This window comes from Anguilla rostrata, chromosome 10, assembly GCF_018555375.3.
Source record: "Anguilla rostrata isolate EN2019 chromosome 10, ASM1855537v3, whole genome shotgun sequence".
NCBI lineage: Eukaryota > Metazoa > Chordata > Actinopteri > Anguilliformes > Anguillidae > Anguilla > Anguilla rostrata.
The window spans coordinates 2,974,270-2,999,984 of record NC_057942.1 but is presented as its reverse complement, the minus strand read 5'-3'; the positions used below and the strand labels follow the sequence as shown (position 1 = coordinate 2,999,984).

The following is a 25,715-nucleotide window of genomic DNA, read 5'->3' as shown; positions in this document are numbered from 1 at the left end:
CACATCCTAGTTTCCTTACAGTAAATATGTTTCTGTATCTTGCTATCTCCATGCCTGGGCGCCAGATACCTTCATTTAAATTAACTGAATTTATTGCAATTTAAATGTCAGTCCTGTTCTGGCAGAGATCGGTACACATATGGTCTTAATGAGTATCGGAATAATCAAGATGCAGCTAGACAGAAGTGGATTAAGAGCAAAAAATGTAAAATATATTAAATTAGAGTAATATAAACCAGTAGGTAGGGCAAATAATGACTCTATGATATAGATAAATCAACGGGTAATTTTATATTGTCCCTCAGTGACCGACAGTTGGACAGCAAACTCAGAAAACTCCATGGTGACCTCTTAAGTGTGGTAATAGTTTTGCCTGTCATTTTACTCGATGCTCTTTACAACACGTAAAATATTCCGTATACAAAATAAGCTTAACGTGTTTTTTTTCTGGTTGGCGGATGCCTTGGGGTAAAATCATTAAATCATAAAATCGTTTTCATTGGTTTAATTATGATTATGGGCCCTCTCTTTGGTACCTGTGAATTGGCTTCTGGGCTATGTAGTTCGTTTTTTGTGGCAATAACTTTATTATATCTCTCTTGCAACGGTGAGGCTTGTGTTGAAATGACTACATATACCATGTGGCACCGGTATGCAGTGGCCAATCCGGGAGCTATGTGCCCGAAATTAAAATCCGTTAGTTTAAAGGAGTACCAAGGTTGTTTAGGTTCGATGAAGGTTTAACGGGAAGGATTCGGGGTACGTAACTTGTCAGTAACAATTATTTGTTTTTTTTTTCCCTACGTCTTAAACATATTCTACAGTGGCGAGTAAAATATAATATCATACATGCAAGAGGAACGTGCAAGACATAAATCAACATGACTAGACTATGTATTTTGCAAGTTAGCTTGCTAGCTGTTTATTTAGCCATCTAGTCGAAAATAGCTGACTGGACAGCTACTAATTGCTACTTGACTGGAGAGGTGTCAAAATCGTGCGGTCATGCAACGTTGTTGTATGGTGAAGCTACACCGAGTAAATTACGATAGATAATGTAAGATAGCTTCGCAGAAAACTACATAGCAAGCTATGTAAATTAATACGTCAGTCAGTTTACATAGCTGAATATCGCCGTTTGCTTTAAAGTAATCAAGCTAATAGTGCTATTGATTAGTCACGTAATGTTGTGCCCAGTGACATTACAGTAACCTATTTGACTCTCATCGTTTATATCGCCAAATTGTGTGATAATGGCTAGTTAGCTATGATAGCTGGCTTGTCGCTGTTCTCTTCGTATGGATTTTTGCTGTAATCAGCGTTTAATTCGTCTAATTCATGTCAACGTTAAGGTTACATGTTACTAATGCGTTCTATCACTGATGGTTTTGCTTTTTATAAACTGATACTCATAGTAATAAATTGTTAATACATCAGCACGCGAATATTGATGTCAGTTAACTGTTTAAATGTGGAATAATCTGCTTTAGATTCCTTTCTTGCGGAATATTATATTCGTTACTTATTCGACTACTTTAGTCACACATGGGTGCAGAGCAGACAGAAATCGAAATCAAACTGAAATAGACATTACATTACAGGCATTTAGCAGACGCTCTTATCCAGAGCGACTTACACAACTTTTTTACATAGCATTTTACATTGTATCCATTTATACAGCTGGATATATATACTGAAGCAATGCAGGTTAAGTACGTTGCTCAAGGGTACAACGGCAGTGTCCTTACCCGGGAATCGAACCGGCGACCTTTCGGTTACAAGCCCAGTTCCTTACCCACTGTGCCACACTCCGTCCCTGTACTTGTAGCTTGTACTTTCTAATGTTGTGACCTGCTGTGCTCACGATTGAATAGAATTGTTTAAAAATAAAATTCAATCAAGGATTGGAGTCCAATAATGATTTTATGGCGCAGTTGGTTGTTTGAATACCTTTGAATGCAATATGTAGGTATGTTACGGTGACAGCCGATTTGTTCTTCATTCCAGGGAACGCTTGGTCTATATTTAGCTCAGGACATACGTTCTTTGTCCTCTGACATGGGAGGTATATAGGATCCAGTTTAACAGCATGAAGAGTTTTCTTTACTCAGCTACCATCATGCACCCCATGCAGATGCACAACCAATCCTGTGTGCAACTCCAAAATCGTGATGTTTTTTCTCATCTCCTCTTTCTCTCATTCTTTGCCCCCTTGCCTCTTCTCTTGCCTTCCCTCCTCCCTTCATGATCTGGTCTGTTGTTCTTCCTCCACAACCCCCCATCTTTTGTCAGATTTGGAAAGTGCTGGGTGCGCCAGGGGCAGTAGCAGAAGTGGCACTCTCATCCCCCCATCTCACCCCTCCTGTACCCGCTCTCCCTTACCTGTCAGCCCCCCCAGCCTACCTGTCAGCCCCCCCAGCGTAACCTGGTCTCACCTCTCCTGTACCTGCACTCCTTTACCTGTTAGCCCTCCCCTGCATACCTGTCTCACCTGCAGCCTCCAGTCCTCCGCTCCCTCATGCTTTGGACACAGCCGTCTCACCAGCTGCCCAATGACTGCCTGGATCGTCCTGCCTTTCAGCCTCGCTGCTTTCTGCATCACGGGAATATGGATCGTGTAAGGAGGCCGTTGTGACTGATGCTGTGCAATTATTAACAGAGTAAAATTATTGCCCGTTCTTTTGTGATAATGGCTACCATTTTGTAACTTTTTATTTAAGCCACTTTGAAGAGTAGGTTTTTTTTGGAATGTTTTTTTTTTTCCTTCAAAAATTCTAAGCCAGTGTTCTAGAACTCCGCTGCTTTTGACTACCAGTGGCAATTGTTACATCAGCATTAGAATGGTCAGTTCAGAACATTCCAATCACACGTTTGTGATCTCACACCTTAAAGGGTTAATGTTTTTTTTTAAATGTTTTTCTTTCACTGCAGCTATGCAATGGCAGTAATGAATCATCACGTGTGTCCGGTAGAGAACTGGTAAGCAAGCTCCTCTATCGCCTTGCTGTTTTTTTGTTTCTGTACACAAGGTTCCGTGATCAGCGAAGAACAAATGAACAAAGATGCGTTTCTGTTCAGAACAGAAAGGAGTAAGACAGACCTGGAGTTTATGTCATATTTTACCGGTTTTCATTGTGTGTGTTTTGTAGGTCTTACAATGTCACGTGTACAGAAGAGACAGCCAAGCAGGGCTTCCCCAAAATGTGCTGCACCCTTCAAGACATCCCTCTCATCAGGTGTCTGTCCCGCACGTATACACACAGCTTGTGTCCGCTGCTAGGTCTGTTTGGTGATCCTACACTGACTTCATACATAGATATTCTGGGTTTTTTTTTAAGCTTCTGTCATTAGTCTGGGTTAGTGATGCAGGCCTGGAGATAAGTTTTTTTTTTTTTTTAGATAATAGCATATAATGTATTTACACTCAGTCCAATTTCATCTCATTTTTAAGCATGGATATAGCTTATATAATATGATAACATGCATTGAGCAATCTGGCACACATTGCTTGCCATACATAAATGCTATCAATTTTTAGTATTGTTGCGGTGTTTGCGGTTGTTGTTCATTGTATAACTTTTTTTTTTAAGTTAGTACTGCTGCAGCAGAGCTAGGATCTGTTGAAGCCCTGGTTCCTTGGGTGAGACCGAAACAAGGCTACCTTCACAAAACTAGGATTTAATTTCAGTATTGCAGAGACCCACGGCTCCAGATTTCTCCTGTGCTGTGGGGCCAGAGCAGTTTTTATAGTTATTTGCGCATGTTTCACAGTTATTTGTTTCGCATTTTTAACAGCATGCTTTCTAAAAGTTTGCATCGACAAGATCATTTAATTTAGCAGCACTTTGCATGCTGATTTTGATCAGATTGTTTTTTTTTTAGTCTTTAAGTGAAGAACGCGTAATTTCCGAACGTTGGTTTTGGCGTGTGTTTGAGCACGTGGCGTTGATCTGTGTTCAGGCTGAGACTGCTTGTTGATGACGGTTCTTCTCCTCTTTCCCCGTGTCCCGCAGTAAGTGTGGCTCATTCCCCCCCGAAAGCTGCCTGTTCAGCCTGATAGGCAACGTCGGAGCCTTCATGGGTGAGCGAGAGACCCCACAAACCGCCCCAAACCGCACCTCACACAGGCTGGCTGTAAGGTTTTGGTGGCCCCTAAACGAGTGGAACTGATCGCGGACCGCGGACGTGTCTTACTGAGCTGTATTTATGAGCTGACTTTGGTTGAACGCAAATTTGTGTTGGAATGCCAAAAAGTACAGAGAGTTGGACAGAAACATATTCAGTTTTGGTGTTTTCATAGGGCGTGTTGTCAGCGCTGAAGAAATGGAAATTACCGGGGTTATCCTTTAACACCTGAACTGTGTGCCCAGGTGACGGCGTAGAGTGTTTACCTGCCAGCAGCTGGTTCTGCCACTGCGCATGCCCCATACCACCCAAATATGGGAACAGCAAAGCCACAATGATGGGTTTGTGCCAAGAGCTCTACGGAATTTGACAAGTATAAATATTTATAGATATTCATCAGTGTCCACCTTTTACCAACGTTGATGAACTCTGTGGGTGGATCTTACATGACGTTACAGCTATTGAGAGACTTTTGAGGGATCTGTACTGGAATGAGCCACATAACAGCAGGTTGCCTCACTGCCAGTGGGGTTGTTCTAAGGTCAGCAAAGTTCAGAATAACTGACTGAAGTGTGCACACTAAACAGTGAATTTAAAACAAAAGTGCATGAAAATGCACTTTTGTACGTCGCTTTGGATAAAAGCGTCTGCCAAATGAATGTAATGTAATGTAATGTAATACAGAATAGCCCCTCTACCAGTGTTGAACTGTGAAATCCCTCCTGCTCTTTCTTTCTCCCTCTCTCTCTCCCCACATCCTCAATTCCTTGACCTTTGTTTTTGATCTGCTATTTTTCTGTACTTATACTGTCCACTCTCCCCTCCCTCTCTCCCCTCCCTCTCTCCCCCCCTCCCCCTCTCCCCCCTCTCCTCTCCCCCCCCCCCGCAGTGGTGATGGTTTGTCTGCTGCGCTATGCTCAGGTGATTGAGCACAGCCACCACGGCTGGGTTAACACCGGCGCCCTGTTCTCTGGCTGTGTCAATGCCCTGGGCCTGGTCATGGTGGGCAACTTCCAGGTCAGTCTGAGAGGAGTCCGGCGAGCGGTCTGTGCTGCTGTGTGAGACGGTCTGTGCTGCTGTGTGAGACGGTCTGTGTTGCTGTGTCAAATGGTCTGTGCTGCTGTGTGAGACGGTCTGTGCTGCTGTGTGAGGCGGTCTGTGCTGCTGTGTGAGGCGGTCTGTGCTGCTGTGTGAGACGGTCTGTGCTGCTGTGTGAAACGGTCTGTGCTGCTGTGTGAGGCGGTCTGTGCTGCTGTGTGAGACGGTCTGTGTTGCTGTGTCAAATGGTCTGTGCTGCTGTGTGAGACGGTCTGTGCTGCTGTGTGAGACGGTCTGTGCTGCTGTGTGAGACGGTCTGTGCTGCTGTGTGAGACGGTCTGTGCTGCTGTGAGATGGCCTGTGCTGCTGTGTGAGACGGTCTGTGCTGCTGTGTGAGACGGTCTGTGCTGCTGTGAGAGGCGGTCTGTGCTGCTGTGTGAGACGGTCTGTGCTGCTGTGTGAAACGGTCTGTGCTGCTGTGTGAGACGGTCTGTGCTGCTGTGTGAAACGGTCTTTCTGCAGAGTTAAGACAGTGATACACCGTAAATACATAAGTGAATCCCTCCTCCCCACCCCCCCCCCCAGGTGGACCACGCCAAATCGCTGCACTACGTGGGGGCGGGCGTGGCCTTCCCCGCCGGGCTGCTCTTCGTGTGCCTGCAGTGCGTGCTGACGTACCGCGTGGCCGTCACCACGCTCGACCACTGGATGGCGCACGTGCGCGTGGCCCTCGCCGTGGGAGCCATGGTGTCTCTGGTCCTCAGTATCCTCACTCCTGGGGGGGGGTTTGGGGGGGTGTGAGGGGGGGTGAGGGCTAGGAGCGGTGCACAGTTCAGCGATGTACGATAGTCACCAGCATTCCATCGTCGCTGATAAAAGGTGCAAAGCGGTTGGCGTCATTCGCTCTTAGGGCCTAGAGATAACCGATTTACGGGAGGTTACAACGTTCAACATCGTCACGACAACCGAGCCAGCCAAAGTTCAACACAACGGGCACGACTACGATCACGACGGTGACATAAATCTCGGAACGTCGTTGCGGCCGACTCAAACGCGATCATCTCTGATAGCAACGATTTCACATCCCCGGAGTGTAATCCGCCCTGTACAAACAACATTTCTTTGGAATTTTTTTTTTTTTTTCCCAGTACCGGCGGGAAACGAAAGTAGAAAAAGCTCGGCACCCTAAGGCCTGGGTGTCAGGCAGTCACGTAGGCCGCGGGTTTCGAGAGGAACAGTGACTCACTCAAGACGTCACCTGTGACAGGAATCACACACACACACCTACTTACTCTAGGCCCTAATTGACAGCTGAATGATGGATAGCCTCAAATACCCGAAGGCACCACAGCCGTCTAGGGCTCGCAACCCTCCCTATTCGACGGGAAGCCAGAGGAGTGACATCACATTGCATAGCTGTACTGTGGGCACAACAGCGACACCTCAGCTGGGAATTAGACTCACAGCCTCTTAGTCACAGGCCTAGGATCCGCAACCGCTGTACTACACTGCGTCCGATTGGCCGATTTGAGGCTGAGGCCCCTTACAGTTATTATTATGGGATGCCCATATAGAGGGTGCTGGGGAGCAGAAGAGATGTTGGATGGCATATCGACTCACGTTTAAAAAAAATAATAATAATTTTTAAAGTGTAATAAGAATAACTGCTTCTATGGGGCATATAGGCAAGCCTTTTGGATTTTTGGATTAGTACAGGGCCTCCTTCGTAGTAAACCTTCAGGTTTTTATTAGCCTCTAGGGCACACAGCTCCAGTTGTGGGGGCTCTAGTTTGCCGGTTTCTGTGACAACCCAACTGCCCTACTTCACTCCCTAAGACGCGTACACCAACGCCGGAGCAGTTTCACTCCTGAAGCGATCGGACCACAGTATCAAATCATCACCTCACAGCCCCACAGAGGGGAACACCATGTAGCGGCGTATAGATACGCTGAGTATCCAGACAACGCAGGTTAGACGTACAATTCGCTAATTAAGTGCATGTTCCTTGTATTTAGAAGCACATCAGCCTCATTGTATATTGCATTTGTAGCCTGAATTATATTTGACAGGAACAGTCAGAATTATACAGTACTTTGACAGGACTCATGAAGAGCAATGGGTTTTGATTTGTGCAGCGCTTTATTTGTACAAGCCATCGTTGGTCACCGTGGCTACCGTTGTTAAAGTCGGTTTGGAATGCTGAAGCTGCATGTAATGGTAAATGGACTGCATTTATATAGCGCTTTTATCCAAAGCGCTTTACAGCATATGCCTCTCATTCACCAGAGCAGTAAGGGGTTAGGTGTCTTGCTCAGGGACACTTCGACACGCCCAGGGATCGAACCGGCAACCCTCTTACCTCCTGAGCTGTGTCGTCCCCGCATGTCAGTGGGGGCGTGTCATGTGCGAAGCATGAGGGGTATTTCTGCCAGGCGGTCTCTGGGGAGGGCCCCGAAGGGAGCAGGACGAGTGCAGCACACATCACAGCCAAACAGGTACGCCCGGCTCAGGTATGTAGGCCACTATCGCTAGGCGGGGTCACGCACCTACACCTGCCCGGGTTTCGCCGCGGGATCTTCACAGATCTTTGGATCTTCCCACGTACTTGCCGGGATGCGCAACGTGCAACACGCGGAAAAGGGGCGACATAGCTCAGGAGGTGAGAGCGGTTGTCTGGCAGTCGGAGGGTTGCCGGTTCGATCCCCGCCCTGGGCGTGTCAAAGTGTCCCTGAGCAAGACACCTAACCCCTAACTGCTCTGGTGAATGAGAGGCACCAATTGTAAAGCACTTATAAATGCAGTCTATTTACCATTTACCAAAAGGAGGATTATGGGTAATCTGATTCTCTTCCTTAACCGGCGACCTCCCGCCACTAGGTGGCATCTTCTTCATCCACGTGAGCTTCGTCCTTCAGCACGTGGCGGCCATCTGCGAGTGGGTCTTCACCGTGGACATCCTGGTGTTCTACGGCACGTTCACCTACGAGTTCGGCACGGTCACCACCGACACCATGACGGCAGGCCTGCAGAGCTGCCGCCGCCACCCCCACCCCCACCACCACCACCACCAGGGGTCAGGGGTCGTCATGGGGGCGGGCGCCAGGGCCATGCCGCTCGGGGGGGGCACCAAGGGCTTGAAATCGCCCGGCGGCAGCAACGCTTCCCCCCACCTGAACTGCACCCCGGAGAGCACCGCCATGCTGTAGACCCACCATCTCAACCTCAAACTCCAGAGGGCGCTGCAGAGCCAGCGTCTGGCCGTTTTTTTTTGTTTTTTTTTTGCCCTGACACGGCGCGGGTAAACGCTGAATTTTAAAACCGCCGATGCGTTTACGAGCACGCCCGACTCGCTTCCAGGGTCAAGTTTAAATCGGCCGGGGCTGGAGTTTGAGATTCCGGCTGCGGTTCTGCTGCTGCCCCGCCCAGCACAGGTGAGGCATCCGCACAGGTGAGGCATCCGCACAGGTGAGACATCCGCACAGGTGGCGTTCCTTTGGTCGATAGACTCCTCGGTCAGCTGGGGGGGGGGGGGTTCAAAGTGCGTTTTCCACGAGGACCAAGGGTGATGAGAGACCACAGCCAGGGTAGGGTCAGGATCACAGCTGGTACACGACGACACGGCCGCTTCCTGTCCAGTCGCCATAGGGTGTTATTTCATCACCCATCGCTCCCGACTCTCTCTGAGGGGCAGCGTTTGCTGCGCTGCTCCACTGAAAATCAGCCAAACACTTACGAATGCCGTGCAGCCAGGGGGGCTTATGGGATGGGAGAAGCCTCCATTCCACACATCCTCTGGAGGATTAACGGTGCGCTGTTGCTGCATTTCCCCCGTCTGCCGTGACTAGAACCAGAAATGCCAAATCATCGCTTCCCATTACGGTTTCCCCTTTATTTTTCTGTAACTTCTCCTGAAAGTTGGTCTTTCCGTGAAATTTCCATGCGAAAATTTAATGTTTTTAAGAGTTTGTGTTCTAACGAGAAAGTATTTAATTTTTTAACAGCATCCTGAGAAATCCCTTCAGGAAAAAGGAGAGGACCTCATGACTCTCAGGTTTTATTTATTATTTTTTAAAATTTATTTTATTTATTTATTCTTTTTTTTTTTAAGGAGAGCAGAAATTCTGTCCTTATTCACGTGGTCAACAGCAAACAGTCGACTATGAAAGGGAAATAGTGAAATATTATGTCAGTATTAATGATACAGCAATACACAACTTTTACGTTTAAACGAATAGATGGCAATACGTAAATCAACGACAGACCAATATTAGGATCTCGGTTGGCTCACTGGAAATGCAGTGTGTGTCGGTTGGGATTTTAATCCACGGTTCAGAGACCCGTGACTGTGTTGAACAGAGAAAAGCTATGTTATACGTACCGTGTGCATTGTAGATACATAATAACACTCCCAACGTCTTAAGTCTGTGATCCTAAGAAATGCTAAGAGTATTAAAGGAACATGAAAAAAGAGCTTGTCAATTTTAGGCTTAGAAAAAGCAATGCAAAGCTCCTGCACATATAGTCAAGCAGAGGCTCATATAAGACACTGAAATCCTGGTTTACTGCAGGACTAAGTAATGCACCGTAAACGTAGTAAGAACGCTCAAAAAATAATAATAATAATAAGGTTTCCTTTTTTGTGATGCGTTCTCTTCCAAAGGTTTTCCGAGATGGAAGATATTTTCAGGTTTTATACAGTAATATTTGCAGCTGTTCGTTTTTTTGCGAAACGATGTGCATGTTTGGGCAGCTGGTGAAGAAGTGAATACGCCACATTTATTTAACTCAGCAGCTCCACCCTGTGGGAGTTTTTGGAACTGACAGCGAAAGCAAAAGGGCATTTAGGGCAGTGTTGACTGCACCGGAACCTCCTAATGATAGCTTTAATAACGGCATGACATAACAACACACAATAAAAAAAAAACTTATGTACGTTTTGATGAACTACAAAAATTATAGGTCATTAGCCTGGATTAAGTCAACATTTGTCCTTATTTTAGACTAACTATTAAAAGCAATAAGAAAAAGTGTAACAGTTGCGTTTACTTGGAAGTCAGAGATAAGGAGGAATGGTGATTGAATACAGTTCATTAGCCACTTTTTGTTTCATATCGCTATACCGCCGTGACCGTTAATAGTATTACGAGGTAGAAATGTCGCCACCACATCGCTGTAATGCCGCAGTGCTTTTTAAATACGTACTGACCAAATGAGGGAATTGAGATTTTGTTACCGCAACTTCTTTGACCGTGGTGCTTCGTCAGTGTGTCTTTGAACGAGCACTGCGATTTGCCGCTGGTGGGTCATTTGGACTAATTACACTACATTCATCACGTTTATCCAGTAATAATTCACAACCAGCAATAGCGCATCTGTCATTGGGACCACTAATAGATGTCACCTGACTACAATGTAAAAAATAATAATTTTCACAGTATTACTCAAATCAAATGTTTTTCACGTATGAACTAAAACACAGTATGGGCAGTATGGAGCAATATGCTTTTTGCGGACGATGCACAGCAGGTGGTCGTCATGGTTACAGCGTTGAAAGATCTTGTAAAATCCGGACTCCAGTTTTGAACACGCAAACACCGCCCCTGCTGGGGAGTGAATGCAACGATCGATCCACAAACTGACAGCCCTGCACTAATGTTCCATCCGTGATCTCTGACCGATTACCATTCCCCCGCTGCGCGACGTCAGTTCTGCGGCTGAGCCACTCAAACGACGCTGACGGTCCTCTTGATGACGTGGTGGAGGAAGTTCTGTATTTGCCACCGTTGCAAAACAAGTGTTCGAACCAATGGCGTCTTTTCCTACTTACTACTGCAGTCAGATATACACTCACCGGCCACTTCATTAGGTGACAGGAGCGGCAGCCGGTGTGGTCTTCTGCTGCTGTAGCCCATCTGCTTCAGGGTTTGACGTGGTGTGCGTTCAGAGATGCTCTTCTGCATACCTTGGTTGTAACGCGTGGCTATTTGAGTTACTGTTGCCTTTCTATCAGCTCCAACCAGTCTGGCACCAACAACCATGCCACGTTCAAAGTCACTTAAATCACCTTTCTTCCCCATTCTGATGCTTGGTTTGAACTTCAGCAGATGACCATGTCTACATGCCTAAATGCATTGAGTTGCTGCCACGTGATTGGCTGATTAGATATTTGCGTTAATGGGTGCAGTTTGCAGTTGAACAGGTGTACCTAATGAAGTGGCCAGTGAGTGTATATACAACAACTGTAGGACCTGTCCTGTATTCTTGAGTTGTGCAGCGCTGACAACAGCAATCTTTCAGAAGGAGAAAAAAGGGAAGTTAAACTATGCGGTTGTTCCCTGCACTTGGAACGGTACTTCTCTCTAGGGTTTTCGACACACTTGTTCCTGGTTCTGGTTATACACGTTGTTGTACGTCGCTCTGGATAAGAGCGTCTGCCAAATGCCTGTAATGTAATGTAATGGAAGTATCATAACTGTGGTCACTCTTGATTCTGTTGACTCATAAGGTGTTATGCCAGCCTTGTTGCCTACATTTGCCATGCAGATGTAATAAGTAATCGGTTTTACATTCTATCCGTGCAGCTGTTGTGAGCGTTCTCCTAAGTTTAGCATTTCAGTTAAAAGGTATGTTTTAAAGCATAAAAGTAACCATAACCACATTCTTTAAAGGAGCAAAGCCTTAACTTGTTTTGTTGTTATCATCATCTTCGTTTGCAATATTATATCGCACAGTGCTGGAATAATTTTATCTTTCGATGGAGGCTTTGACGTCAGTGCATCTCGCGCGCTGCGCACTTTCCAGTCGTGAAATGTGACTGACGGAAAAGATCCATTTCTGCATTGTTTGTGACAAAGCGCCACGCGGTTATTGCATTCGCGCGTTCTTTTGGTACGTGCTGCTACGCTAATGGCATCTGTGAAACCGCCGGCTGTCAAGCTTTCCGTGTTCAGCGTATGAATATGCATTTACTAGAAACGCACAGTGAGAGGGCAGACATGAATGCCTTTATAATGTACACTAGTAACAGGACTAAGCTGTGGGGGGTGAGGGGGTGGTGGGGAGCTGGGGGACAAGAGTGCTCATAGCTTTAAGGTGAAGTAAAAAGAGTTTCATCACCAGCAGACATTTTGTGTGCCATGACCACAGGTCGGTATCTAAATCCAGACTCCAGCAATATTGTCATTTACGCTGCTTGTTGTGAATCATTAACCGCTTATGAACCCAGCAAATTCCCCCCCCCCCCCCCATTTTACTTGAGCAAATCTGAACTTGGAAGGCTGTATCCTTCACTGGAAGTGAATGAGAAGACGACACTGTTGGTGATAATGTGCTCTAAGTGGCATTCAGTACACCTGTCTTGACCTGGTTGGTCGAATGCAAGTCTCAAAAGCAGATGAAAGCGTGTCAGACGATGTTTGTCTTGTCCCTGAAAAATACCAATGTGAACGCGATATCCAGGACGCAGCTCGGGATGATGTCATTTCCTGGATGTAACTTTGCTTGTAAATTATGTTGCACTTTAAGCAAGAAATGAAAAGGATATCCATTGCCCATTCTGATTTTTTTTTTTTTACTATTTTATGTTATCACTTTGACTGGAGGTAGGGCAAATGGTGTCCAAATATATTCAAACCAACAATAATAGAGAATACTTCTACCTTTTTTTAAAAATAACTGCTTGAATAAATACACAGTTTATCTGCTATTATGTTACTTGTATTAAGTTTTCAAGAGATTTATATTCAAATACAAATTCAAATAAATGAAAACCTATGAATGAACACCCGGAGTTGCTGTCTCTCTGAACGAATGTGCACCTGTACGCTGGCATTTAAATGTAAACTGATTGCACCACTACATCTTTTTAGACACGGGGGAGATGGGTTTTGTTCTGTTCGTTTTTAAACCCAGTGAATGGACCATCCTTGAGAACACAGCCCAGCACTGATTCCATAGACTGAAGAGCTCAGCTGGCCAGCCACACAGTCCTCCAGCTGATTTAATAAGAGTCACAGCTCCGGTATTCTCAAAATGTCCGCACCACGGCCACTGACCTGAAGCTCTAATTCAGCTCCCCTCGCTCAGCGCTGCTGACGCGCCGAACCTCATGGTTGCCAAGCGCTGAACGCAAGACGCTCAGAACCCGCTGTGTCATGGTAATGTGAAAACGGCAGCTTATTTTTAGCGGTGCGCTAACTCTCCCCCTGTGCCGGCACTACCTGGCATTGTGGTTAAACCGGATGTCAAAAACTCCAATCCCAGAGGGCTGCAGCGTCTGCCGGACTTGGACACCCCCCTCCTTTAAGCCCACGTACCTCGTTTAAAGGCCTACACGGGCGCCCGATTCAAAAGCGCAGAAGCCCCCGGAGACAACTCAGTCCTCCGGGACTGGAGTTCCGAAATCCTTACGACAAGGATCTCGCTCCGTCTGTCAAACGGAGTCTCTGCCGATGGGTGGCGATGTGTACAGGTGCATGAACTGCTGTCCGTGTGTGACCCTTCGTGTATATAAACACTCAGAGGCCAATATTGTTTGGTGCTGACAATTTTCTCCATTTAAGTTTTTTGACAAAATACAAAAGAACTTAAGTTCATTTACATTTTTTTTTTTTTTTTTTAAAACAACCTCATTGGAATTATTGTATAGAAGGTATACCTGTGTTCACACATGCAATTCTGAAACCGCACTTTTGCTTTGGTCCACTTTTGTACACATTTTTAACATGGTTTCATTTCCATATTCATATAACATTACACAAAATATCTTTATACAGTAACTTGAATATATTTGTCATTATAGCATAGGTTGCATTTACACCTGTATACCAGTATATAAATATGAAAACGGTCCTATGCCCCGGTGTTTAAAACTGATTCCCTAAATTAAAATTAAATACGTGAAAAAAACACACACACAGTTTTGGTGCCCCTCAGTGTGTGTGGATGTCCGTACCAGAGTCCGTTGCCGGTCATGTGTACATGGCTCCGTGTAGATTCTCCAACCTGTGTTCCTTCTGTTTCCTCCTCTCCTGAAACACACAAAAATGGTCCCCAATGTCACGTAAACACGCTGCAGGTAAAGCTCAGTCTTCATTCCCTCCAGCTTTAAAGTTCACTGGTTGAAACCGGAAAACATTTCTGGGTGTTTCTGTGTTTCAGAAGATAACCGATGTTCCTACAAAACCCCACAGACTCACCTTATCTTTCCTGAACTCCTCATATTCCTGGCTGTCAGTTGGGAGCTCCAGGCGACACAAAGGGCAGGAGTTGGTCTGGGGAGGAGACGTCGTGTTAGAGCACAGAGACACAAACCCTCCGTTTGCTCACCAAGCTCAGCTGGTATTATGTGAGTATGTTGTGTGTTGGCGACCACTGACAGAAGTATTCTTATCAAGACTTAAGAAAATAAAATAAAATAAATATTCTTAAGTTCAGTGGATTCGTTCAAGCATAATCAGGCCAAATAAAAGATACTGTCAGGTAGACAAAATGGAGGACACACAGTCAAGATGCACAGCCATGGCAAATAACTTGACCATAATCTGCCACAACTGGCCCAGGGATAAAGTAGGCCAACATGAGCCACCAGACCATATACATCTACACTATAGACCAAAAATATCTGAGCACCCCTTGGTCTGGTTTCTCATGGTTTGGGAATGTACATCTAGTATAAAGGCTTCCCCGAAGAGTGGAGGTTGTTGTAGCAGCAAAGGGTGGACTGACTCCATATTAAAACCCAGCATTTTGGCTGAGATGTTGGATGCCAGGTGTCCACATACTTTTGGCCCATGTAGTGTATGAAGACCTGCCCTCACCTTGCCCAGCCACGGTAGAATGCAGCCGCCGTGGAAGAAGTGTTCGCAGGGCATCTTCCGCACCGTCTCCTGCTCCTCGAACTCCAGCAAACACACCGGACATTTCAAGCCCTTGTCTGCAGACGGCAGGGAGCACAGTTAGCGCAAACAGAAGAAATCGGGCCGTCAAAAAGGCAAACGGCGAATCTGAGGTAAATCGGTTTAAGGACGTGTGCCGGGGGGGTGGGGGGTTAACTGATTTCAGTGCGGTCACCTGCTTGCTCCGGGGTGATGACAACGGTCGGAAGGTTCTGGGTTATGGCTCGGGCAGCGGGGGGAGGGAGGCGGTGATCCCAGTCTGATACTTCAAATGGACCCATGTCAATATCCATGCCCTGCATTAGAGACCTACCGGTAGAGCGAGCATGGACAACTTTAATTCCACTGCCTGATTTAAAAAAACAAACAAAAAAAACAGTATATCCCACATACTCCACACTGTTGCTGCCAGGCAATAATACGCTGTTCACACAGGTAGGTTATAACAGGACAAGACGCGACGTTACCTAGCCAGTTCAAGCAAAGCGTTCTGCCGGTATTGCTCGTCTGGGTTGGTCGGTTCGCAGTCATGCTCGTCAAAGTATGAAGCCATCCCGCTGTCGGTCCGCACTCGCACAGGCGTTCACAACTACGAGAAATAAGTAGTTCGCGAAGTAAGTTTACAGAGTAAGTCTTTCTAGAGCCATATCAGTCTATCCATATTTCTTTGCTTCAAGCGAAATGATATGGTCTGTGAGAGCCACCATACTAACACAGCTAACTTAACACTTTTGTTTTAAGACTGAGCTAACGTTCGTCGAGCAGGAGTAGGCTACATGTAAAAAGAAAACACCACACGTAAAACCAAAACGCTCAGTTCTATTACTTCATTTTTTTAAAATTTAAGAACATTCTTACCTGCTTAATAATAATAATAATATTTGCGTGTTTTGTGGAAAAAGTTACAGAACTTCTACTGCACAGTCATTCTACCGGGATAAACAAACGAGTCAATCTAAATGCTTGGTAGAATGTTTTGTTGTATCCTATCAGAGCAGTCGACATTTCCAGACGTGAGCCAATGAAAAGAAAGAAGGCCGATACATACGGCATCTGGCTGTTGTTAGTTTGTTTGAGAGCTCACTCAGTGGTTTACTAAAGGTAAATGGGTCTTTAAAATACCGCAAAATCCGCAAGGATAACTGCAGGTATCTAAATATATGCAAAGATTATTCGCCAACTATGAGGATATATACATAAAATTAATAAGTGACAATAGATTGCTTACAAAAACAAAATAGCCTATATTGTGATAGCCTATTTTTAGACATTTTGTCGATTGAGGTTGTGTACATAATAATAATCTACTCTTCTGGAAAAAAAAAAAAATTCTGAAAACAACGTTTGTTTTCTGGAGGGTATACCTGAATGTACGAGACTATAAATAATAGCCTGAATGTTAAGAGCAATTGAAAAATGATTCTTTACAAATATGTACAAATAGAAGGGTCACAGACATGCTTTACCTGAGGTAACAGTTGAAACTCTATTGAAAAGTCGAGTGTCAGATATTTGTCGTCCACAGAAACGAGAACTTCATTTTAATCACTCCAACTTTATAAGCAAGTATCCTGTATGAACACTCATGTACATTAAACATGTCTATAAAAAAAACAAAAAAAAAAAAGTGAGCAGTATTTCTTTATCAAGATAGCAAAAATTCCTACTGCTTTGGTGAATTATCTTTTCTAAAGCAGAAGAGCAACGGAAATTGTAAAACTTGTTGATCATGAGAGAAACAACCAAAAACAATGCTCTAAGCAGACCTGGGTCAAACTGACATTTACTTCTCTTTCTCAACTCCACCTGACAACAGAATGCTACTAATTTTTTTTACTGTTTGTCTGTCTGATAATTAATGTGATCGTGAATCCAGAGGAACATTCACACATCTTATAGATAATAGTTTCTGTTCTATTCTGCACTGGCGGTTCCTATCAGAGTAGATTGTTGCGGTAATCACAAGTCTCACTTTTTTTTTTTATAAATGCACCCTTATTAATTTTAAGACTGCTTCCTTCTGCATTTGTATTTATGGCATGTGTGTGAGAGCAGTTTCATTCTCACTTAGAAGCATTTGAACTCGGAATATAGGAACTGAAAACATGAAACATTTCATGGGGACATTTTGATGGGGACAGGATGAAGAGAGTACACTAGGGTGCTTTGCAACACAAATGTGAATTTCAATATCGAAATAAAAAATCAGTTCATCCATCAGTTAAACCATCTATTCAGGGTGTTTCTTAAAATATTTGTTTCCCGTGCTTTTCTCAATAACCGCACAAAACACAAGCACATATAATTCACTCAGTGACACCATCCAGGTGACTGGAAACAAATGACATCACCAATACTCAGCGTATGTAACATTAAACAAGCTGAATTACATCACAGAAGAAGAAAAAACACATTATAGCAAAAAAATACAAGCTTAAAAAGGTTGAATGAAATGATAGCACTCTCGTCGGAGGTTTCACATTCATAACACTGATCATTCTTTCAATGTAAAACAGGATAAACAAATAGAAATTTTGCACATGCGAAAAAGTCAATCACCATCTGACACTTGCCATAAGGTTTAAATCTAACACATTTTCCTAATGTAACATTTGTGCATTTATTTTCCATATTTGTTTATTTCCAGATCAACTCGTGGATCTGAGGTACTAACACACACACTCAATCTCAATCACAAGCATAGTCACAGGACATAAATAGATGCTTTTGTTTTGTTTACTGAATTTGAGTAAATAAGCCTGGAACTTGTACACTGTTGGCCTTTATTTAAAGTGATGTCTATATGACTGTATAGACGAGGCAGCCAATTAAGACTAAGATGGATTCTAGTGGTCAAATAGCTATGAGAGAAAGGTACAGAAAGTAATTTCTTTACATTCTGTATTGCTAATAAAACAAACTGACATGACAGTGTAGTACAGCGGTTTCGGAACTGGGCTTAAAACTCAAGAGGTTGTGGGTTTGCATCCCAGGTGGGGTTCTACTGCTGTACCCTGGAACAAGGTAATGAACCTGAATCGATTCAGTAAATAATCCAGCTGTATAATATAACGGATTGCAATCTGTGTAAATTGCTCTGGATAAGAGCGTCTTCTAAATGGCAAGTTGTGCTATTAAGTACGTATAATTGAGTAGGTGTGTGTGTGTGTGTGTGAAGTGGCATCCTGCAGTGATCACGTGAACACTTTAACCCATAAACAAGTCTCACTATAGCGCTATTGTGGGTTGTGGGATGGGATGGGGGGGTTGTTTGATTCCTTTTCTTACTGAGCGGAGTCAGCTTTCTGGAGCAGCTCTGTGAAGTATCGGGAGAGCACTGGTTGAGGGTCGGTCAAACAGGTTGAGGGGCAGCAGCTCAATCGGATGCACAATGCTGGCATTTCGTTGAGTCAGTGGTACCATTTCTTCCTCTGATAGAGAACTTTTACTGTAGCAATCTCTCTCTCTCTCTCTCTCTCTCTCTCTCTCTTGTGTTTGTCCACGTAGCCAGAGCACAGGGGAATCTCCTGTTCCTGTATCTCGACTCCTGTGCCGCCCGCCTGACCAGTCCCTAGGTCCCATTGGTCACCTTCGGGCAGCAGTTGAGCACCGTCACCACGATGATGACGACCACCACCACCACCGCCAGGATGCTGCCCACCACCACCTTCATCTTCATGTTCTCCCACCTGTTCTGCTGTTTCAACTTGGTCGCGGTCTTTTTGAAGCCCTTGCTCTGGGGAGGGGCGGAAATTGAGGGACGTCATAAGCAACAGCCATTACAGTTTCACAGCATGGTCAGAATTCATTCACCCCACACTCACCCCATACCCGTACACTCACCCCACACTCACCCCATACCCGTACACTCACCCCACACTCACCCCATACCCGTACACTCACCCCACACTCACTCTGTACCCATACACTCACCCCACACTCACCCCATACCCATACACTCACCCCACACTCACCTGTACCACCCACCCACCTACCCATACCAACACTCACCTCACACTCACCCGTACCCTACCTCAACCCACACTCACCCATCCGACACTCACCCCATACCTGTACACTCACCCCACACTCACCCCATACCCATACACTCAACCCCATACCCCACACTCACCCCATACCCGTACACTCACCCCACACTCACCCCCATACCCATACACTCACCCCAAACTCACCCTGTACCCATACACTCACCCCACATGCACCCCTTACCCATACACTCACCCCACACTCACCCCATACTCCACACTCACCACATACCCATACACTCACCCCACACTCACCCCGTACCCATACACTCACCCCACACTCACCCTGTACCCATACACTCATCCCAAATGCACCCCCTACCCATACACTCACCCCACACTTACCCCATACGCCACACTCACCTCATACCCCACACTCACCTTATACCCATACACTCACCCCATACTCCACACTCACCCCATACCCATACACTCACCCATACTGCATCACCCATACCACACTCACCCCACACTCACCCCATACCCATACACTCACCCCACACTCACCCCTACTTGTACACTCACCCCATACCCACACACTCACCCCACACTCACCCCATACCCATACACTCACCCCATACCATTCACTCACCCCATACCCACACACTCACCTGTACCCACACACTCACCCTATACCCATACACTCACCCCATACTTGTACACTCACCCCATACCCACACACTCACCCCACACTCACCCTATACATTCATGCAAAGCAGGAACTAACTGGCATGCTGGGTCACCAAGAGAGTTTGTTTCATCTCATTCATCGTACGAAAAGAGGAAATACCTTTCCAAAAATATCCCCGTAAACTAAAATCAGGATGTAAACTGTAAATTCGTCTTCCACCTGATCCCACCCAAAGTGTATTTATAGACACCAATATGACATTTCCTGGCTATTCCCAAGATTATGGTAGACCTTGGAAATGGTCTCAATGTGGGACATCCTGGCTGTTCTTGCGGTCGCTTAAACAACATGACTTAGACCTAAACGGCAGGCATTGGAGCTCCAGACACAGCGGTCCAACAGCAGACACACGTTCACAGTCAGCTTCTCATATCGTATATAGCACCAGTAGCATTGCTAGCACTGACAGCTGAGCAAGTTGGAAGGCTAGTCATGATTGAGCAGGACCAGCCACACAACCGCTGAAAATTCAGCAATGCTGAGCCTGCCGGTCTCACTTCCTACTTAAAGCTTAAATTCTCTATATCCCTCTGGTACCTACTATGGCACTGAACTTTATGTTATTAATATTTATGCATTAGCTACTGATGACTCAGCACCCGCTCTGCTCGCTGGCTAAAACTTTTACGTTTTGCGCTATTCCACGTCACTCTGGCTGAGTGCGCTAGCCATCCAGACTGAGCTAAAAACGAGCCCAAACGCTCACCTTCTCCAGGAGCATGTCGGCCCGGTTCTCCAGCTCCCCCAGCTTGCCCGACCGTTCGTCCGCCTTGTTCAGGTTGTCCAGCATGATGACCTTCACCTCCTCCACTTCCTCCTGGGCCTGGCGCAGCCGGTCCTTTCCTTTCACCTGAGGGCGAGAGGGACCGGATTGGCCAAGAGGGTCAGCTGACGCAGGCGCGGGGGACGAACGCATCGACGATTGACAGCGATCGATGCCGAGGTCTACCTGGCCAGGGTTAGAGAGTGATGTCACCGCGAAAAAGCGCTCGTTGTGACCGCTGGGGTGTTCAGTCACCAGGCAGCTGAACACGGAGAACGTTTGGCCAACATCGCACTGACACCAAACTGTCGATGCAGGGATTGCGATGTTTAGTGTGGGCGGCAGTGAAGTGTAATGGGTAAGGAGCTGGTCTTGCAACCCAAAGGTCCCAGGTTTGATTCCCAAGCAGGACACTGCCGTTGTACCCTTGAGCAAGATACTTAACCTGCGTCGTTTCAGTATATGTCCAGCTGTTTAAATGGGTGCAATGTAAATGCTGTGTAAAAACAAATTTGTGTAAGTTGCTCTGCATAAGAGCGTCTGCTAAAAGCCTGTAATGTAATGTAATTTAGTCTAGGTAAAAAGAGTAATATGAAGGATTACCCTGTCGTGGAAAGGGGAAGGTTACTCTTCTTTAAGAAAAAACTAAAGTTAAAGAAAATCAAATGGCAGTTGTACAGCTGAGAGAAGCGACAACATTCCAGGAGACCAGAGGGATAAAACAGCATTATTTTGCCTGCCTGACTATAAATCAAATGTCTTGTCAAACAGAACAAATAGATATGCTGTAAATGGACACAAATGTATTTTTAGGATAAGAAGATTAACACTATAATGCAGACATCTTCCATCAGAGTTATGTTGTTTTTTCCTACAATAAATTGGAACAGGTTCAGGGAATTGTTTGTTTATCTCATGGTCTTTAGCCTCTGAAACAGAGCTGCTCCCACCACTGCTAGCAATCAAAATAACTAAATTCAGCAACTTTTCAAAAATGGCAGATTTGTGCACAATGGTGGTTTATTGGTTATTGGTTTCCTTCCTCGTTAAATTTTTTATTTTTTTTTAAAGATTTGTGAATATATGTGACATCTGAAAAATAAAAGCGAAATCATCCCCACTCTTACATGCTGGGGACAGGAAGTGGGTTCTTTCAGGGTCGAGGCTGAAATAATGAATCACATTGTGACACTTATGGGAAACTCAAGAGGTCAGCCCCAAAATTTCGCAAAAAAAAGAAGAAAAAACAGCCAAAAAATCAAAACAAACAACAGCAGTTACTTCACACTGAATCACATGCTGTTTTACCACACAGTATTCATGCAGAGGACCAAACTATATAAAAATAGCTGTAATAATGAACAAAAAAACTGCCTTGGAATTATAAGATTTTTTTAAAAGATTTGTATTTATGTTTTTTTTTTTTTTTTTTAAATGCTAACGTAATACATTAAATATTATTTCATAAGTGGGGAACATTTCTTACAGTTTCGCATGTGTTAGGGAGGGGATTTCCAGCTTGTTTCAACTCCCAAAACCACCATAAAGTTTTTTTATTGTTTTTTCTTTTTTTTAAGTTTGTAAAAAACTTTTTCCAGGGCCATATAGAAGTGAGAAAACACACCGTAGTTCCACAGTGACTTTTAAGCTCACAGACACCTAAAAACAGACTAAAATATATCCCATTGAGGAAGATGTCATTATTTTTAATTCTTCTCACATTTGACCATGTCGTCATTCCTTCTTACAGCATGTTTTCAAATTACTGAAATACACCATCTGTAAATTATATAGTTTAATACAGTTTTGTGTTTGTATAGCAACTAGCTAAAAGGTTATACAGCTGAAAAATAAAGAATATTTATCAACTGGCAATGGCATCTTTACTGGGGAAGTGTTGCCCCTTTTCAGTTCCTTCCTTCCTCCTCTCTCTCTCTCTCTCTCTTCATTCCCTGGCATTTCCTGGCACTGGGTGAATGGTCCCTCTGCTCTGTATTACCAGTCCAGATAACGTTATTTATTTCCCAATCAAGGCTTCAAAGCTCAATAGATTGTGTCCTTGTGTTGCTCATTTGAGACACATGCAATGCAGTCCTAGTATCCCCTCCAAAGAACAAACTTTGGTCTAGGCTACGCAGTAGAACGTTCAGTTTAAAATCAACTCTCACGGAGTACACATGGTCTCATGGAGTTGAATTAACGCGGCCCTCAGAAGGCCTGTCAAATGTTGGCAAGCTTTCAACCTTTGTCCATACTGGGATGACCCAGGTTTAGTCAAGTTTAATGCACTCGAATAATGGTAATGGCCAGAAGCACACGACATAGCAATATTTTCATGAATCATTTTACTTGTTCGCAATTGTAATTCGTTATTATGACACAGGAGGTTATAGCGGGAATATAGTTTTAACAGCTAAATTTCGCAAATAAGCTATGATGTATGACATACAAATAAGAATAATCTGTCACCGAAATCAACCCGTAATTTACGAAGGCAATCTTGCTAACCATCTATGAACCGCTATTCTGAAGTTTATTATAGTCGATGTCCACTAAGTAACCCTTTAGGTTATCTCCACCGATACAAAGTGGTGTATTTAATTTAACAGGAAAGCGCACATTGCAGTCAAATAACACATCCATTTGGCATAGTTTTCAGATTCAAATGATCTGAAAGTGACACGATAATCGAAGTAGGAAAACAATAGGCTACGCTATACAAAACATTCTCTTTATGGGTATTTAATATCATGGGTGCGGTCAAACTTCGTGGCAGCAAATGTAATTAACAGGATTTCACAGAACAAAAAGAGACGTGTTCTTTTCACACTTACCATTTCTCTCTCACGACGTGATCTCAACTGTTGTCCTGGACAGTCAGCAAATTCGCCTCATCAGAAAGCGACTGCTCGTTGGGAACCGCCGTCTTCGCTCTAAGTTTCAACAAATAACGGCGCTTACAGCGCGAAAGGGGAAACGCAAAACCTTGCCTCCCCTCCCTGCTCTTGATTCTGCTGCAGAATTGTCCCCCGTTCTGCAAATTGTTCGTTCTTTATGCGTTTTTTTTCTTCTTCCAGCCCGTGTTTCTTTAACTAGGGACTTTGGTGTGAGACCGTTACGCTAACTGTTACGCCTGCCTCCTGTCACTCCTTAAGTGACTCTTTAAGTGACAGGAGGCAGGCTCAACGCCCCACTGTGGAGATGACGTCTGAAGGGGCAGCCTTTTTAGAAGCTACCCTTCTTATCAAATCACAGTGCCCGGCCGGAGATGGGGGCAGAGGGGAATATACGGCCCACTCATTGGCCTACATTTACCCAACTGAAAAAAAGAAAAAAAAAAACAGAGCACTTGTAACATGATGCAAAAAAGCAAAACAATAATATATTTGAGACGACCGAATGCGGGACTGCTAGTTCTTCAGAATGCCAAAAGAACCTCTTCTGGGAACCTTATAATGTATTATCCCACCAATATATATTTCTGGGACAACGATGAGACTCCCCAAAATCATTCATTCATAGGACCAGGACAACAGTGACCACAGAAATTCTGACCGAAAGTGCATAGCCCCATCAGGCACACGTCACATGATTTCTGACTGAGAACCCTGAACAGTACTGTAAACATTGCATTCAATAAAAGTTTTTTCGTTGATATTATTTGCATATTCATTCATACTATTTTAATTATTTAAATTGTTTTACTTTTCAGAGAAAATTTGCATGAGTTGAACTTGTTTTTCTGGTCCTTATTGTATTTGAAGCCAAGCGCAAAGTGAGTTCCATAATGTCTGGGACAAAGACATGTATTTTTTTTTTCTTCTTCTTTATTTGCCTCCATAACAATGCACATGTGGCAAAAGCGCTGATACTGAGGCAGGTATGGATGTGTCAATAACTACTGTTTGGAGAAAACTTCACAAACAGAACTGTTCATGAACAGAAAAGGCTACACTGCAAGATGTGAACCACTAATTGACTGCAAAAACAGGAAGGCCAGGTTACACTTTTCTAAAAAAAAGACTGAACATGCGTTTCATATGCTGAAGAGAAAACTTAAGGCAACTTACCCCTGAAACTAGCAGGAGCTGAAGATGGCTGCAGTACAGGCCTGGCAGAGCATCACCTGGTGATGTCTGTGGGTCTCAGACTCCAAGCAGCCATTTCATTCAAATGATATGTGGCAAAGTACTAAACATGACTATTTTAATTTACATAATATCTGCTCTTAATGTACACTGCAAAGAGTCACAATCGTTGATTCATTTTGTTGACATGAAACGTGTAGCGTTTGGAAAAAGGCTCTATAGGGAAAGAATGTTTTGTTTTTTTGTAAAAATTTCACACATTCTCCATTGAAAAACAGGAAGTGGTATGTATGAAATAAATCCAGTTTCACTTTCATGTAAAAAAAAAAAAAAAAAAAAAAAAAGTGAGGTTCAGTCAATTGCGTGATCTCAGGGCATTGGCTGATTTATGGGAAGTATTCTACTAGTTTGTTTTTCATTTTGAGGAAATTATTATTTCTAATAATTAAAAAAAAAAATGAAATGAAATACAACTTACATATTTGAGTACAGGATAATATCCCAGTTGTTAGTTTCATCAAGCAACTATGAAACTGACAATAATAGCAAAATTAATTGAATATAGATTGGGGGGGGGGGTATGTATAAAAAGGATCACAATTCCTACATGGTTCAGCTGATGTGGGTGTAAATACTTGCTAATTAAAGTTGGCAGTCTGCAGTTTAACCTCATATTCATTGTTTAATTTCAAATTCAATGTGCTGGAGAGCAGAGCCAACAAAAGAAAAATTGTGTCACTGTCCAAATATTCACAAACTGAACTGTACATACACACATATATAATTCAGGTTTTGAACAGTACAATGTTTGTCGGGTGGGTTGCCTGAATTCATGGTTGCGTAGCCTAGTTCTGGAACGCAGAACACCGTCACGGGTGCAATAACAGGTGTTCAGGAGTTTGCACACGTAACCAACACTGAGCATTTCTGACCAAAACAGGAAGCTGAGTGAAATGGCTTTCAAAGACAGAATGTGACTTGGTTCCCTTGTGGCTCTTCATTAGGGGAACAGTAAGGGTCTTTATAGCAAAGACAGGACTAGCTTTGAGACGGGCTACGCTAGGCTA

The 25,715-nt window shown here is 44.2% G+C and overlaps 3 protein-coding genes and 1 long non-coding RNA gene across 7 annotated transcripts in view; 2 read left to right on the top strand and 2 right to left on the bottom strand.

Moving 5' to 3' along the window:
* LOC135264695 (uncharacterized) overlaps positions 1-12,945 on the top strand; it is a 75,423-nt gene extending 62,478 nt beyond the window's left edge. The window contains exon 2 of the long non-coding RNA XR_010332779.1: positions 11,629-12,945. This is a non-coding gene — a long non-coding RNA (uncharacterized LOC135264695). The remainder of the gene's footprint in view (positions 1-11,628) is intronic.
* Positions 517-12,945, top strand: LOC135264688 (transmembrane protein 150A-like). 2 transcript variants are annotated; one of them, XM_064353462.1, is made up of 9 exons: positions 517-759; positions 2,293-2,462; positions 2,498-2,617; positions 2,932-2,979; positions 3,150-3,236; positions 4,014-4,081; positions 5,015-5,142; positions 5,749-5,926; positions 8,042-12,945. In XM_064353462.1, exons 3-9 carry the CDS (start codon positions 2,553-2,555, stop codon positions 8,368-8,370), a joined length of 903 nt encoding a protein of 300 aa, XP_064209532.1. In that variant the 5' UTR covers positions 517-759; positions 2,293-2,462; positions 2,498-2,552; the 3' UTR covers positions 8,371-12,945. The 2 variants fall into 2 exon arrangements, with proteins under 2 accessions (XP_064209532.1, XP_064209533.1); XM_064353463.1 differs by lacking the exon at positions 2,293-2,462.
* Positions 12,481-16,439, bottom strand: rnf181 (ring finger protein 181). 2 transcript variants are annotated; one of them, XM_064353468.1, is made up of 6 exons: positions 15,919-16,439; positions 15,528-15,649; positions 15,236-15,369; positions 14,983-15,098; positions 14,362-14,436; positions 12,481-14,193 (listed from the first exon to the last, which is right to left on the bottom strand). In XM_064353468.1, the coding sequence occupies exons 2-6, from the start codon at positions 15,611-15,613 to the stop codon at positions 14,134-14,136; spliced, it is 471 nt and encodes a 156-aa protein (XP_064209538.1). In that variant the 5' UTR covers positions 15,614-15,649; positions 15,919-16,439; the 3' UTR covers positions 12,481-14,133. The 2 variants fall into 2 exon arrangements, with proteins under 2 accessions (XP_064209538.1, XP_064209537.1); XM_064353467.1 differs by lacking the exon at positions 15,919-16,439 and having other exon boundaries at positions 15,236-15,409.
* Positions 16,440-16,595: 156 nt separating this feature from the next.
* On the bottom strand, positions 16,596-23,793 carry vamp5 (vesicle-associated membrane protein 5). Of its 2 annotated transcripts, none has more exons than XM_064353469.1 (3): positions 23,395-23,793; positions 20,504-20,746; positions 16,596-18,796 (listed from the first exon to the last, which is right to left on the bottom strand). In XM_064353469.1, the coding sequence occupies exons 1-3, from the start codon at positions 23,395-23,397 to the stop codon at positions 18,632-18,634; spliced, it is 411 nt and encodes a 136-aa protein (XP_064209539.1). In that variant the 5' UTR covers positions 23,398-23,793; the 3' UTR covers positions 16,596-18,631. The 2 variants fall into 2 exon arrangements, with proteins under 2 accessions (XP_064209539.1, XP_064209540.1); XM_064353470.1 differs by having other exon boundaries at positions 20,504-20,647; positions 23,395-23,778.
* Between the last annotated feature and the right edge of the window lie 1,922 nt (positions 23,794-25,715).